Source organism: Trifolium pratense, linkage group LG2 (assembly GCF_020283565.1).
Source record: "Trifolium pratense cultivar HEN17-A07 linkage group LG2, ARS_RC_1.1, whole genome shotgun sequence".
In the NCBI taxonomy this organism is placed as follows: Eukaryota; Viridiplantae; Streptophyta; class Magnoliopsida; order Fabales; family Fabaceae; genus Trifolium; species Trifolium pratense.
In genome coordinates, this window is record NC_060060.1 from 61224055 (window position 1) to 61238037 (window position 13983).

Below are 13983 nucleotides of genomic sequence, written 5' to 3' on the forward strand. Positions count from 1 at the left end.
AATTATGCACGGTGATTGATTTTTATTTTTTTTGACTAATAGTCTAGTGGTTAGAAAATCCACCTTAAAGGTGAATAAATGGAGTGTCCGGATTCGAACTCTGACTTTTGCATGTGATATCTCTACCAATTGAGTTAAGCTCAAAGGGGGCACACAATGATTGATTATATCATCGTCTGTTTGTTATATATAGTATTATAAAAATATATTATGATATTCAATAATTTATTTATTTTTAAAAAAAATGCAACAAACTATTTTATGTTTGTTTATCATACAAAAATTACATTTTTTATTTATAAAAATCAGTTATCAAAAAGAAAAATTTAAGATAAACTACTCAAAACAATTTCTCATAGGAAGTGATTTTTAATTTTTGTTTATTTAAGACCGACTTTTTTATTCATTTATCAAAATCTATAGCGAACTAATGAAAACTTATAAAAGTGAGTTTTTTACGAGAGAAACGGTAACAAACTAGCTCTATATGCCAAATGGAAGTTGGAAGTGTTTTGCATTGGAGATTAAATTGAAAAGTGGCATAGTTGCGATCATACCGGCACTAATGTACCGGATCTCATCAGAACTCCGCAGTTAACTAACAATGAATTGATTGGTTCAAGTGGTAAGGGTCTTACTCTCCTTAAGCATGTGGTTATGAGTTCGATTCATGCCTCATGCGTATGGAGAAAAATCGGCTGACACTCCAATGAATAAACATATATTTACCTTATTACTTAATCAAAATGTTTCATCCTAAATTCTTTTAGATTTCATTGGAGAATCATATATTTAGAACAAAATTGATCATAGAAAATAAGACTAAAAAAACCCAAATTAAGGATTAAATTTGATAACTCATCTTTGAGTGGGATTCAATCTGTTAACAATTACTTAATAATTACATAGTTCATAATAAGCAAATTCCTTCTAGTGCACAAGAAAAAATGCTTTTGTGCAATTTTACATTTTCCTCTTACAGACAAGTTCATTCTTGCAAGCTGACTTTTGCTTTGTCTAAACCACCCAAAGTTCTGAGTTGTGGAAAAAAATTGGGATATAAACAAATCAACCAAGTCACCAATAATACATTTCAAAGAAGAAAAGCAAAAAGAGCTTGGAAGATGGACATTGGGCTTCTCCACTTTTCCGGAGGACGATCTCTGTTTATCAACCCTTGTAACTGATCCGCGCGTTTTCCCTTAAACAGAAGAAACTTAATCAGAAAAGAAGAAACAGAAAGGCGAAGGTAAACAATACAAGACTGTCAAAATTGGTTTTCTGTTGCTTATATTTGAGATCAGATGAAGTATATCTCAAAACTTCAGATGTTTTAGAAATCAATGATGTTGTACTAAAATATTTATACTTTCGAACCATATTTGCATAAAAAGGGACATGGTCGTAAAATGTGATTGTATTTACTAATCTGTATGTACTGTATAACCTTAAACAATAAGAGATATGGAAGAGAGAGTTATTACCTCCATGGCATCCTTTAAAGGTCCCCAACATTCCATTCTGTTGTATTTTTTTGAGCTAGAATGAAAATATACTCGAACTGTAGAATCCAGCAATTCTGGATTATCATGGAAAAGTACAGAATCTCCACATTGAATTGCTTTGAGTACCTGGAATGCTCAAGACAAGAATCCAACCATGTGTCATAATACATTAAGGCATAGTATTAGTACTGTCACATTTTTTTTTTGGACAAGAACACAGAAAAAGTGAGAGATTTATCCTTGCAAGCAAGTAATATACCAACAAAATAAGCTTAGAATTTTAAACAATGATTTAGGTATGCTCTTGAGAAAACAAAACCTTCTACAAAATTCACGACTAAGAGCATCCTCAATGCAGCAACCCGTTTTTTAGTACTTAATTGGGTTCAAGACTATACATTACACATTTTTTATGGGGAATCTTCTTTGTAAGCTTATATGTTCATTGTGAGCAATGTCAAGCTATAGCGAGGAACATTTCACTAATTGGGGACCCATATGCAATTTTTGAGAAGATTCCACATAGAATACTCCCTCTAGACTCAAATATAAGCAAATTTGCGACTAACTTCATATTTAATGTCAAACGAAGAAAAAAGGCCGTTTGTAGAATATGATAATTTTTTCTTACAACGAGAAAATTAAATGAAGTTAACTAACATTTTTAATTAATGTGTGTATGATTATTTTTGCTTATACTTGAGTCCAAGGGTGTACCTCTTAGACCAGTCCTAATTTTCACATTATTTCTGTTTTGATAAGAATACTAGAATAGGGTGCATTAAGGGGATAATATAAATTGAATGCAAACATACCAAAGGCATTTCCTTGGAGAATATGTGATATCTAAATTCAGCAGCTAGATCCAGGAAGGAATTAGGACCACTGACAAAGCAATGAACATGTAGGCACATTTCATTTTTCACTTTCTTCCATTCAGCTACAACATCGTCTTTCTCGTACCACCCTCGCAACTGCCATTTCAGACAAGGAATGGAAGACATCAAATATGTGTTAATTAAAAGAGAACTTATATTTTCGTGCAACGGATTCTACTAATGAACACCTTAAGGGCACCCTAGTATCAAAATATGCATTAATTTAATTTCCACACCAAGTCCAGCAAAAGTTAAAGACACAAACCTGCTCTAGTTTGATCACATTGGAAACAGCTAAAGTCAGATTTGCCGTTAAGTCACAGTGAGAAAGAATGTAGGTTCTAGGAAGAATACTTGCATATCTGTTTATCGGATCTTCCAGTAGAACAACCTTGAGTTTTGAAGCTTCAAATTTTGTTGGAGGACCCAATAGCCTAACAGTCTAAGAAACAAAAAAAGGTAATCTTGTAAAATGAATATAAGTGATACTTACAGCACACTACTATGAGAAATCATATTTCTATGGACAGATCTTCATTTGAAAGGAATTATCTCATGGTGCTGCTGAATTTTATAAATTTGAAAGGAATTACAGCACACATTGGTTTCGAGCATGAAAGAAATCTTAATTTTGTAAATTAGAACTGGATGCTAGAAGCCAATCAAGCACGGTATGCTGTTTATCCCTAATTTAGTGATACTATAATGCAGCAAAAGTCAATGAATGCAATTACAACAAACCAACAAAAGAAAGCCTAATTCATTCTACACATTCACATATGAGTAAATACTAAATAGGAATTCAAAAACACAATGCTATGGGTTAAGGATTGCAACTTCCTACATTAACTATTAAGATGGTCAAAACACTATGCTAGGTGTTTGGAAGTTGAGTTCCATAGAGTATGACTCATAGTTGCTGATACGTGGACAGGGTCGATTGATTGCAGCGAGAGAGGTTTGCCCTTGGGACAGGCAGGCCAAAACATTTGTTGCGGGGGGCGGCCATGGTTGCATCGCCCCCCGCAGTATGATTTATGGATAATGTTGTGATCTGGACTCTAATATTTAAATACAAGTTAACCCACTTGGATTCGTCTGGAGGTACTGACTTAAGACCTGGGAGTATGCTAACTAGAAGAAGTCAATGTAGTACAAAGAAAATCATCACAGATAGGATCTAAACCTCTAAGAAAAGAAAATGGATAAATCTACCATATCCAAAGATGTACATGAACAATTCAAGAAGCACTAGAAACAAAATAGCAAAGATTTTAGCAATTAAGATTGAATGCATAAGAATAAGAATAAAAAGAAACCTCAGAAACAAGGGAATTGTAGGAAGGTGTAGAATTAGTAGTAGTGATGGAGGAGGAGCATCTGAAAGATGGGAGATGTTTTAACATGGTAGTGGAGAATAATCTAGTTGGTGAAAATGAAAATGCATTATGACATGATGATGCCATTGAAGATGCATAATAATACACTTCTCTTCATGTTTCAAAGGCTACCACCACCATTTTCTTCTTTGTTTGTTGTTTTGAGAATGAATGAAAAAAGTGATGTGGAAAAATAGAGTTCTGAGGTTGTGTGGTTAGAGATTCAGAAACCACAACACTACAAAATCACTGTCAATCAATTTCTTCCACACATTTTCTTTTTCTTTCTTTTTGGGTAGTAGAAAATAGAAAATAGAAAATGCACACACACACAAACACAAACACAATGCATTGTTGATTGATTGCAATTGAATCTTGTGGTGTGCCACGCCAGCATCAAACAGCTCAAATTTTTGATAAGATAATGTAATGACGTGGCTTTACTTGGATCGGCTGTTCGGATTCTGAATCAATCCGACCCGCTCCAACCTTTATATATTGTTTTTCAACTCAAACTCCATTTGATTTTTTTTAGTATTATATTAAGGTGAGCACTTCTGTGCAGCACAATTTTCAGCTGCACCGGTGCAGTAGTCACGGATCCAATAGAAATTTGACACGTCAGCTCAAGCAAATTTCGCACAAAATCATTCGTGGCCCAGCTTTGTAGTTGCTTAGCATCTTTAATTGTACTCAGTTTATGTTTAATCATTTAAAGCTAAGTTAATTAATATCCAAAAGTAACCATGGTTTGTATTTAGTTATCTATTAAATTTTTTTTTACAGAAGATATTTGTTCATCTTTCAATCTAATCGGAACAAAATCATCTCTTCATCTCTTCATCTTCCAACCACCGACAATCTCGAAAGCACCACAACCGCTCTCCTCCGTACGACTGCGCCGCCAACTGTTCTCCTCCCTACTATCGCACCGTCTATCTCCCTCCACCCTCGTTTTCACACCGTGACTCAAATCACTCGCTTTCCCTCTTCTCTTTTCTTCCAGTTTAGAACCCTAAACTTTTCCCTCTTCTCTCGCTTTCACTCTTTTTCTATTCTATTTAAATTAGAACCCTAAATCTCATTTGTCCTCCAACAACAACAACGTCTCTACACCTCTGAGCAGGTAAAAGATTGATTTTTTATTTTATTATATTAGTTGTTTAAATTCATTGTGTTATTTTCTTACTCATTTTGATTTTTGTTTTTATTAGTGTTGGTTGGGATTGCAAATTGAGAGTTGGTGAAGTCTTGGGTTGCAGCCAAGAACTAGGAGACTCACCCCATTTTCATATTTTACCCAATTTGTTTTTTGTTACTGATTTGTGTGCTAGCTTTTGTTTGATTTCTTACTTATTTTGTGCTTATATACAATGTTTATTATTTTCTGCTTTTGTTTCCAGATGTTTAACAAGATTTATAAACTCCTATTTGTGTTGTTTTTAAACTGGTGTGGGTTATAATTGTCAAACCAGTTTGTGTAATGTTTATGAACTTTGATTTTGATGGCTTCTTGATGACTTTGTTTTGTGGTCTGAGAGCATGGACTTGGGTAGTGGGATAGTGGCTATAGACCAGGGACAATGAATATAGTAACATATTTTGTGGACATTTGTATTTAAAGTCGATTTTCAACTCCTTTCAATTTTGTTCGTTTCATGGCTTTTTGATGATGTTGTTCCTTTCCTGAACGAAAGTTCTAAACGGCTTGAGTGTTGGATTGAATTTCCTTTCCCACTCCATAATGGTACTTCAATTTTATTATACATTGTTATTTGTGCTGGTTATGATTATCTGTTTAATCCATTGAATTTGTATAATCTGATTATTTAAAAGGGATTAATTTTGTTGCTGACTTTTTTTAGCTGATAATTTCTTAATTTTGAGTTATTGTTATCTATCTCCAATATGCAGAAATATGAAATTGATAGTGGTTATAATCAGAATAATTTATGCCTTATGGTTATGTGTTATTAACAGTTTGAATATCAAGGAGGCGGAGCGAGGAAGAAGATGAAGAAGGAGGCGGAGCGAGGAAGAAGAAGATGAAGAAGGAGGCGGAGCGATGAAGATGAATGACAATAATAGTGGGTATCAAGGAGAGTGATCGGCGCATTCTGATGGTGTGGCAATTTTTTCAATGTACCAGGATTTTGGATTTTCCAATGAATTTGAATATTTCCTTGATCATTTTCAGGTGCTAGAATTGAAGAGAGGTGAAAAGGGTCAACAAAGAAACCAATATATCGGTCAAAATAAACTTGGATGGAAATGGGATTTCTGATTCTAGTTCTAGAATTCCCTTCCTTTTATCATATGCTTGATGTTAGTATTTTTGACTCAACCACTATTATGTTCATGTTACTTCTTACCTATGAAGCACTAACATAAACACTTGAGATGACCTGGACACTAGAAAGTAATAAAAATTTAAGACAAATGGAAGTCATTGAATGTAATAACATGTGTTGGTTTCATGTCCAGTGACGATGCCAACACGTGTCTATTCGATATGAGTGTCAATGCTCTATAGTTTTTAGTATATCTCGTTCTTGCTATCTGCTGCCTTTTATAACATAACATGAGATTTCAATCAATGCACACACAGTCCAAAGATGAATGTTGTAACTTGTAAGGTCCGAAAGTGTATTATTCCATTGCGATTTCTTGTTGTAGTAGAATACCGAACATAGTAATCATGTAGTAGATAGGTGCACGTGAGATGAATGATGGACTTGTCCATAGAAGAATAAATAGAAAGAGTTTAGGCTACCAAATGGCCTAAATATCTATTTTTATTTGCTTCATTTTATTAAAATAATTTGCTACTGATTTCAACACAAGGAGGTAGGGTCACATGTGATAGTGTGAATGTTTTTGCACTTTTATGAATCTTGGTCTGATTTTCTGTATAATTGGGCTTCTTAAATCTCTGTTTCCCTTCTTATACTTCATTTTCTGGTATTTAACCTTACAACTCAATAGAAGCTATTTTTTTTAATGTGCTCTAGAAGTTTGATAAAATGCTTGTTTGAAACAAAGATGCAGTACCATTTTATCTTCCTCTTATGTTCTTAAAATTTAGATTGTTTCTCCAATGGTATCTAAAACTGGTTGATACCACTTTATTCTGGAAATTTGAAATTGAACACTTTCAAATGGTTGAATTGCTTATATATAGCCATTACAACTTGAATTTAATATTTAACGTTAGTTCTTTTTTTTTTTTACCAAAACTTTGGTTCTTTAGGTACTGGTGTAGCAGCTGAAGTGCAAATGATATATAGCACTTTATATGTAAAAGAATATGAAAGAACTAGGCATTGGTGCTGGTTATCTGTTCCACCGAGTTATTTTCTAGATCAGTTAACTGACTTGACATTGATTCTGTCAAGCTGATATATAGCTATGCAATCGGGGTTTTACTTCCACTTTGATGACCATTTCCGTGTAGTGTACTTTATCAGTATACCTTATCAGTTGTTACCATATCAGTGTACCTGAAATTGCACTCATACACAAACTAGCTAACTGAAATAATATAGTGTGCCTTATCAGTATACCACAATATTACAAAACATAAAGATATGTCCATATTAGAATAAAGATATGTCCATATTAGAATTTTCCATGTCTCAAATGTTAACACAACTAGCGAGTAACCTGTGCTTCGCACGGGTGGATTAAACTTAAAGGCAAACTTAAATAAAAATTTAAGAAATAATATGTGAACAATGAAAATACAAAAGTCAAAACAAATATAAAAAATCAATCCAATATACCACCAAGACTTGAGATACCTTGATTGTCATATGCTTTGCTTTGGTTTGGTTTAGGTCACAAAAATAAAAGAAATATAGTTAACATCACTTTAGTCTTGATTTACAAACATAAAATCCTTTTTGAAAACCTTTTAAGTTAGTAATTATCTCGAATAATATTAGAAGGGTCACAAGCAAATTAAGATATTCAACCCAATTACCCAAAAAAGTACACTAAAAAGAAAGAGCCTAACAAAAAAAAAGACAAATTAACTTGGTTAGAAACAATTTTTATTTACTTAAAAGACAAATTATACAAGATGTAATTATAAGGAGTGAAAATTACAAGCCTGCATAATATAGCAAGGAGCACCACGTGAAATCCTAATACAATGAAACTAAAGAAAGACAAATCCCACAAATAGGAAAAACCAATGCAAAAGATCAAAACAAAAACAAAGATTTCAATATCCTAATAACACCACCACAGACACGACAACAGCACCACCAGTTACTCATCACAGTACCTAATACCAGAAAGATATTCGTCTCACTCATTATATTGTGCTGCTCAGAATCACAATTGAAATTCCTCATATTTGCAGGAGTATCAAAAGTGAATTCCACGTGAGATGATGGTGGATTCAATCTTGCTTCCTCTTGTACCTTCTCTTGAGCAGAGACAGTTGCAAACTTTGATGCTAGCTTTTCTCGTGTCCTCTCCAGAAAAGCTTTCTCCTTCTTCTTCTAATCTAAAGATTCAACAGATGATTGTATCGCCTCAAGTTCATCCATAGTATTACCAAGATTCACTTTGGCTTGTTTCAACTCCATTAAAATCATAACATGTGATGACATAGCCGAAGAATACACAGTATAATGCTGCCATGATTGGCAAAGGTATCGAAGCAAAAAATGCTCCAAATTTTCCTGGTTCAAAGGGAAAGTATGAAGCATGAGATATCACTAAATTTATGTAACAAAGAGAATATCAAGTTACACAGATTATAAAATATGCTAAAATTATGAAATGGTGTTGCGCAGAGATTGTTAGTCTAGCATACCAAATACAGAGACAAAAATCATAAAACCATCTGATATTGCCAATAATCCAGCATTTTCCTTTACACATTTACACTTAAATTTGAACTTTGATTCTCTTCTTTACTTAGTTGAATTATCACATCCGTATTATTCACAGAACACGGACTCACGAGTCACGATCACGGCACAAGGTTAAGAGAACAAGATCCACATGGTCACTTGTTTGGATGTGAATCAGACATAAACAAAAGGTTTGACAAAAAAATAAACAAAAGTACTTCTAAAAATCTGGTGGCGTGGCATATCTTGTTTTAAAACCATAAGTCATACATAGTGCAAAAAAAATTTAGGACAGAGGAGAAAGAAAATTTAATGAGAAGAAAATATGAAGTAAACTTACCAAACATGCCATTGAAAAAAGAAGCTACTCCCTAAAATAAAAATAAGAGTGACACATAAAAAATCAATCATAAGTTTCTTGTCCATAATTCCAAAAAGAATTACAAAATATAGTGAACCTTGCCAGCCATTGAAATAACCAAGCAATTGTGATGGAAAATAGAACTACGAATCGGTCAAATGTAGGCTTCTTGGTGCTTATATAACGATGAAGATACTGCGGTATCGTAGAAAACAATAAACACGTTTAGATTTAGCATTAGAATCTAAGTTTAAGAAAATTATATCATGGATTTAAAATCATTATACTTGCGTGAGAGATGAAAACCATCAAAATAGTGCTGGAAGCCCAACTTCAACACATGATGCCAGCTGCAATGATTGGAATAATTAGAGTACAAGAATCATATCATATAAAAACTAAACAAATTGAAAATAGAATATAATACCTCAATTTATTTAAGTTTAAATACAAATTTATAGATCTTTGCAGTACCTGCAAATCAATTTTTTTTTTTTTTGACTAAACCTGCAAATCAATTAGAACCTGAAATCTGTGACATACTTTGTGAGATGGAAAGCAGTAAATAAAGAAAATGAAATCTATATGAAGAAACACAGTCCAACATTGGTCATTTTTAGTTTGGAAGCATAAACTGGGCAATTAATGAAAGAAGGAGACTCACCCTCAAAGAACACTGCAATATCATAAACGGTGTTGTTCCATAAAAAAAAATCTAGTTTGCAGAAAAAATTAAAGAAAATTGGAAAACTTAAAACAGAAAAGAAGAAATATGAAACATAAAGAACAAGAAAACAAACATAAAGAATATACTATGTAGTATGTACCATTTTTTATCCACGTATGTACCATTTTTTATCCACATGTTCCATTTTTTTCCCACCCCCTAAATTTGCTTTGAGATCTCTCTAGGATCCTCAACCAGGATAAAAGTTGCTGCTTCACATCGGCACAAGATCACTTCTTATATAAGCACCAAATAGCACATTTGGGGGAAAGGGATCAAATAGCACCCAATCGAGAGCAAACCGAACCGAGGAGGTAAGTGAGTCACGCCAAATTGACACGAATTAGCAAAAGCGAAACGGTGCTGGGTGATGTGAATGAGAGCGAAACCAAAATTGGGAGGGGAAAACTATGGATTTTAAGTCATGAAAAGATTTGAGAACAAATGAGAGGGAAACCTAAATTTGGAAGGGGGAGATTAAATTTGGTATTTTCAAAAAAATAAATTGTATTAAATAATTATTTATCTAAATAAATAAATAAAACATTTTTTTTCCTTCAAAAATTGCCAATTTTTCTATGTAAATATTCCCTCTAGTCAATATTAATATATCTCACGTGTATTATGAACCAAATATATCAATTTTTCAATTAACCTAAGTTAGGGCAAAGTCTGATCATGTTAAGGATGGTGAAATGGTGAGAGGAATACCTCCATAGGTTGTGGAAAAGCCTGAAGATCTTAAGGATGGATAAAGGGTGAAAGGAAGACCTCTATTGGTTAGGGGGAAACCTGAAGATATTAAGGATGGGTATAAGGTGAAAGGAAGACCTCTATTGGTTAGGGGAAAGTCTGAAGATGTTAAGGATGGGTAAAGGGCGAAAGGAAGACATCTATTGGTTAGGGGAAAGCCTGAAGATGTTAAGGATGAGTAAAAGGAGAAAGGAAGCCCATTATAGGTTAGGGAAAAGTATGTGTTGGTTAGAGGAAAGCCTGAAGATGTTAAGGATTGGTAAAAGGTTAAAGGAATACTTCTATAGGTTAGGGGAAAGCCTGAAGATGTTAAAGATGACTAAAAGGTGAAAGGAAGGCCTCTCCTGTTAGGGGAAAACCGAAAGAAGTTAAGGATGGGTAAAAGGTGAAAGGAAGACCTCTATAGATTAGGGGAAAGCCTGAAGATATTAAGGATTGGTAAAAGGTAAAAGGAAGACATCTATAGGTTATTACAAAGCCTAGAGATGTTAAGGATAAGTAAAAGGGTGAAATGAAGACCACTATAGGTTAGGGGAAAGCCTGAAGATATTAAGGATTGATAAAAGGTGAAAGGAAGACCTCTATAGGTTAGGGGAAAACCTAGAGATGTTAAGGAGGGGTAAAAGACGAAAGGAAGACCTCTATTGGTTAGGGAAAAGCCTAAAATGTTAAGGATGGATAAAAGGTGAAAGGAAGACCTTTGTTGGTTAGGGGAAAGCCTGCAAAAGTTAAGGATGGGTAAAAGGTTAAAGAAAGACCTCTCTTAGTTAGGGGAAAATCTAAAGATGTTAAGGATGGTTAAAAGGTGAAAGGAAGACCTCTATTTGTTAGGGGAATGCCTGAAGATGTTAAGGATGGGTAAAAGGTGAAAGGAAGACCTATATAGGTTAGGGGAAAGCCTGAAGATGTTAGGGATGGGCACAAGGTGAAAGGAATACCTCTATAGGTTATGACAAGGCATGAAGATGTTAACGATGAGTAAAAGGTGATAGGAAGACCACTATAGGTTAGGCGAAAGCCCGAAGTTGTTATGGATGGGTAAAAAGTGAAAGGAAGACCTCTATAGATTAGGGGAAAGTCTGAAGATGTTAAGGATGAGAAAAAGGTGAATTGAAGACCTGTGTTGGTTAGGGGAAAGCCTAAAGATGTTAAGGATGGGTAAAAGGTTAAAAGAAGACCTCTCTTGGTTAGGAGAAAGCCTGAATATGTTAAAGACAGATAAAAGGTGAAAGGAAGACCTCTTTTGGTTAGGGGAAAGCCTGAAGATGTTAAGGATGGGTAAAAGGCGAAAGGAAGACCTCTATTGGTTAGGGGAAAGCCTGAAGATGTTAAGGATGAGTAAAAGGTAAAAGGAATACCACTATAGGTTAGAGGAAAAACTGAAGATGTTAATGATGAGAAAAAGGCGAAAGGAATACCTGTGTTGGTTAGGGGAAAGCCTGAAGATGTTAAGGATGGGTAAAAGGTTAAAGGAAGACCCTTGTTGGTTAGGGGAAAGCTTGGAAATTTAAAGGATGAGTAAAAGGTTAAAGGAATACCTCTCTAAGTTAGGGGAAAGCCAGAAGATGTTAAGGATGGGTAAAAGGTTAAAGGAAGATCTCTCTAAGTTAGGGGAAAGCCTGAAGATGTTAAGGATGGGTAAAAGGTAAAAGAAATACCACTATAGGTTAGAGGAAAAACTGAAGATGTTAATGATGAGAAAAAGGCGAAAGGAATACCTGTGTTGGTTAGGGGAAAGCCTGAAGATGTTAAGGATGGTTAAAAGGTGAAAGGAAAACCTCTATTTGTTATGGGAATGCCTGAAGATGTTAAGGATGAGTAAAAGGTGAAAGGAAGACCTCTATAGTTTAGGGGAAAGCCTGAAGATGTTAAGGATGGTTAAAACGTGAAAGGAAGACCTCTATTTGTTAGGAGAATGCCTAAAGATGTTAAGGATGAGTAAAAGGTGAAAGGAAGACCTGTATAGGTTAGGGGATAGCCTGAAGATGTTAAGGATGGGAAAAAGGTGAATGGAAGACCTGTGTTGGTTAGGGGAAAGTCTGAAGATGTTAAGGATGGGTAAAAGGTTAAAAGAAGACCTCTCTTGGTTAGGGGAAAGTCTAAAGATGTTAAGGATGAGTAAAAGGTTAAAGAAAGACCTCTCTAAGTTAGGGGAAAGCCTGGAGATGTTAAGGATGGGTAAAAGTTTAAAGGAAGACCTCTCTAAGTTTGGGGAAAGCCTGAAGTTGTTTAGGATGGGTAAAAGGTGAAAGGAAGACCTCTATAGGTTAGGGGAATGTCTGAAAATTTTAAGGATGGGAAAAAATTGAAAGGAAGACCTATGTTGGTTAGGGGAAAGCCTGGAGATGTTAAGAATGAGTAAAAGGTTAAAGTAAGACCTCTCTTGGTTAGGGGAAAGCCTAGAGATGTTAAGGATGGGTAAAAGGAAGACCTCTCTTGGTTAGGGGAAAGCCTAAAGATGTTAAGGATGGGTAAAAGGTGAAATGAAGACCACTATAGGTTAGGGGAAAGTCTGAAGCTGTTAAGGATGAGAGAAAGGTGAAAGGAAGACCTCTATAGGTTAGGGGAAAGCCTGAAGATGTTAAGGATGAGTAAAATGTGAAAAGAAGACCTTTGTTAGTTAGGGGAAAGCCTGAAGATGTTAAGGATGGGTAAAAGGTTAAAGGAAGACCTCTCTAAGTTAAGGGAAAGCCTGAAGATGTTAAGGATGGTTAAAAGGTGAAAGGAAGACATCTTTTTGTTAGGGGAATGCCTGAAGATGTTAAGGATGAGTAAAACGTGAAAGGAAGACCTCTCTAGGTTAGGGGAAAGCCTGAAGATGTCAAGGATGGGTAAAAGGTTAAAGGAAGACCTCTCTAAGTTAGGGTAAAGCCTGAAGATGTTAAGGATGGTTAAAAGGTGAATGAAACACCTCTATTTGTTATGGGAATGCTTGAAGATGTTAAGGATGGGTAAAAGGTGAAAGGAATACCTCTATAGGTTAGGGGAAAGCCAGAAGATGTTAAGGATAGGAAAAAGGTGAATGGAATACCTGTGATGGTTAGGGGAAAGCCTGGGGATGGTAAGGATGGGTAAAAGGTTAAAATAAGACCTCTCTTGGTTAGGGGAAAGCCTAAAGATGTTAAGGATGGGTAAAAGGTGAAATGAAGACCACTATAGGTTAGGGGAAAGTCTGAAGATGTTAATGATGAGAAAAAGGTGAAAGAAAGACCTGTGTTGGTTATGGGTAAGCCTGAAGATGTTAAGGATGAGAAAAAGGTGAATGGAAGACCTGTGTTGGTTAGGGTAAAGACTAGAGATGTTAAGGATGGGTAAAAGGTTAAAAGAAGACATCTCTTGGTTATGGGAAAGCCTGAAGATATTAAGGATGGGTAAAAGGCGAAAGGAAGACATCTATTGGTTAGGGGAAAACCTGAAGATGTTTAGGATGGGTAAAAGGTGATAGGAAGACTGAAGATGTTAAGGATGGGTAAAAGGTTAAAGGAAGACCTCTCTAAGTTAGGGGAAAGCCTGAA

General features: G+C 34.9%; 1 protein-coding gene and 2 long non-coding RNA genes across 5 annotated transcripts; 1 reads left to right on the forward strand and 2 right to left on the reverse strand.

The window, feature by feature from the left end:
• Nucleotides 1-837: 837 nt before the first annotated feature.
• LOC123909368 (magnesium dechelatase SGRL, chloroplastic) lies at nt 838-4101 on the reverse strand. Its single transcript, XM_045960205.1, has 5 exons — nt 3703-4101; nt 2649-2825; nt 2321-2479; nt 1485-1631; nt 838-1201 (listed from the first exon to the last, which is right to left on the reverse strand). The coding sequence occupies exons 1-5, from the start codon at nt 3847-3849 to the stop codon at nt 1094-1096; spliced, it is 738 nt and encodes a 245-aa protein (XP_045816161.1). The 5' UTR covers nt 3850-4101; the 3' UTR covers nt 838-1093.
• A 430-nt stretch (nt 4102-4531) lies between these two features.
• On the forward strand, nt 4532-8841 carry LOC123909370. 2 transcript variants are annotated; one of them, XR_006809869.1, is made up of 4 exons: nt 4533-4888; nt 5743-5885; nt 5960-6087; nt 7013-7208. It is a non-coding gene; the product is annotated as an uncharacterized LOC123909370 (long non-coding RNA). The 2 variants fall into 2 exon arrangements; XR_006809870.1 differs by having other exon boundaries at nt 4532-4888; nt 5743-6087; nt 7013-8841.
• On the reverse strand, nt 8173-10194 carry LOC123909371. Of its 2 annotated transcripts, none has more exons than XR_006809871.1 (3): nt 9816-10194; nt 9416-9703; nt 8173-9338 (listed from the first exon to the last, which is right to left on the reverse strand). It is a non-coding gene; the product is annotated as an uncharacterized LOC123909371 (long non-coding RNA). The 2 variants fall into 2 exon arrangements; XR_006809872.1 differs by having other exon boundaries at nt 8173-9183; nt 9276-9703.
• Nucleotides 10195-13983: the final 3789 nt, after the last annotated feature.

What these genes read in the sequence shown, in the direction of transcription:
- LOC123909368 (XM_045960205.1), bottom strand. Translation starts at nt 3,849, where the DNA reads ATGGCATCATCATGTCATAATGCATTTTCATTTTCACCAACTAGATTA. An exon ending in ACAATTCCCTTGTTTCTGAG is followed by an intron (nt 2,826 to 3,702) that starts GTTTCTTTTTAT and finishes TTTGTTTCTTAG; the next exon opens with ACTGTTAGGCTATTGGGTCC. An exon ending in CTTTAAAGGATGCCATGGAG is followed by an intron (nt 1,202 to 1,484) that starts GTAATAACTCTC and finishes CTTCTGTTTAAG; the next exon opens with GGAAAACGCGCGGATCAGTT.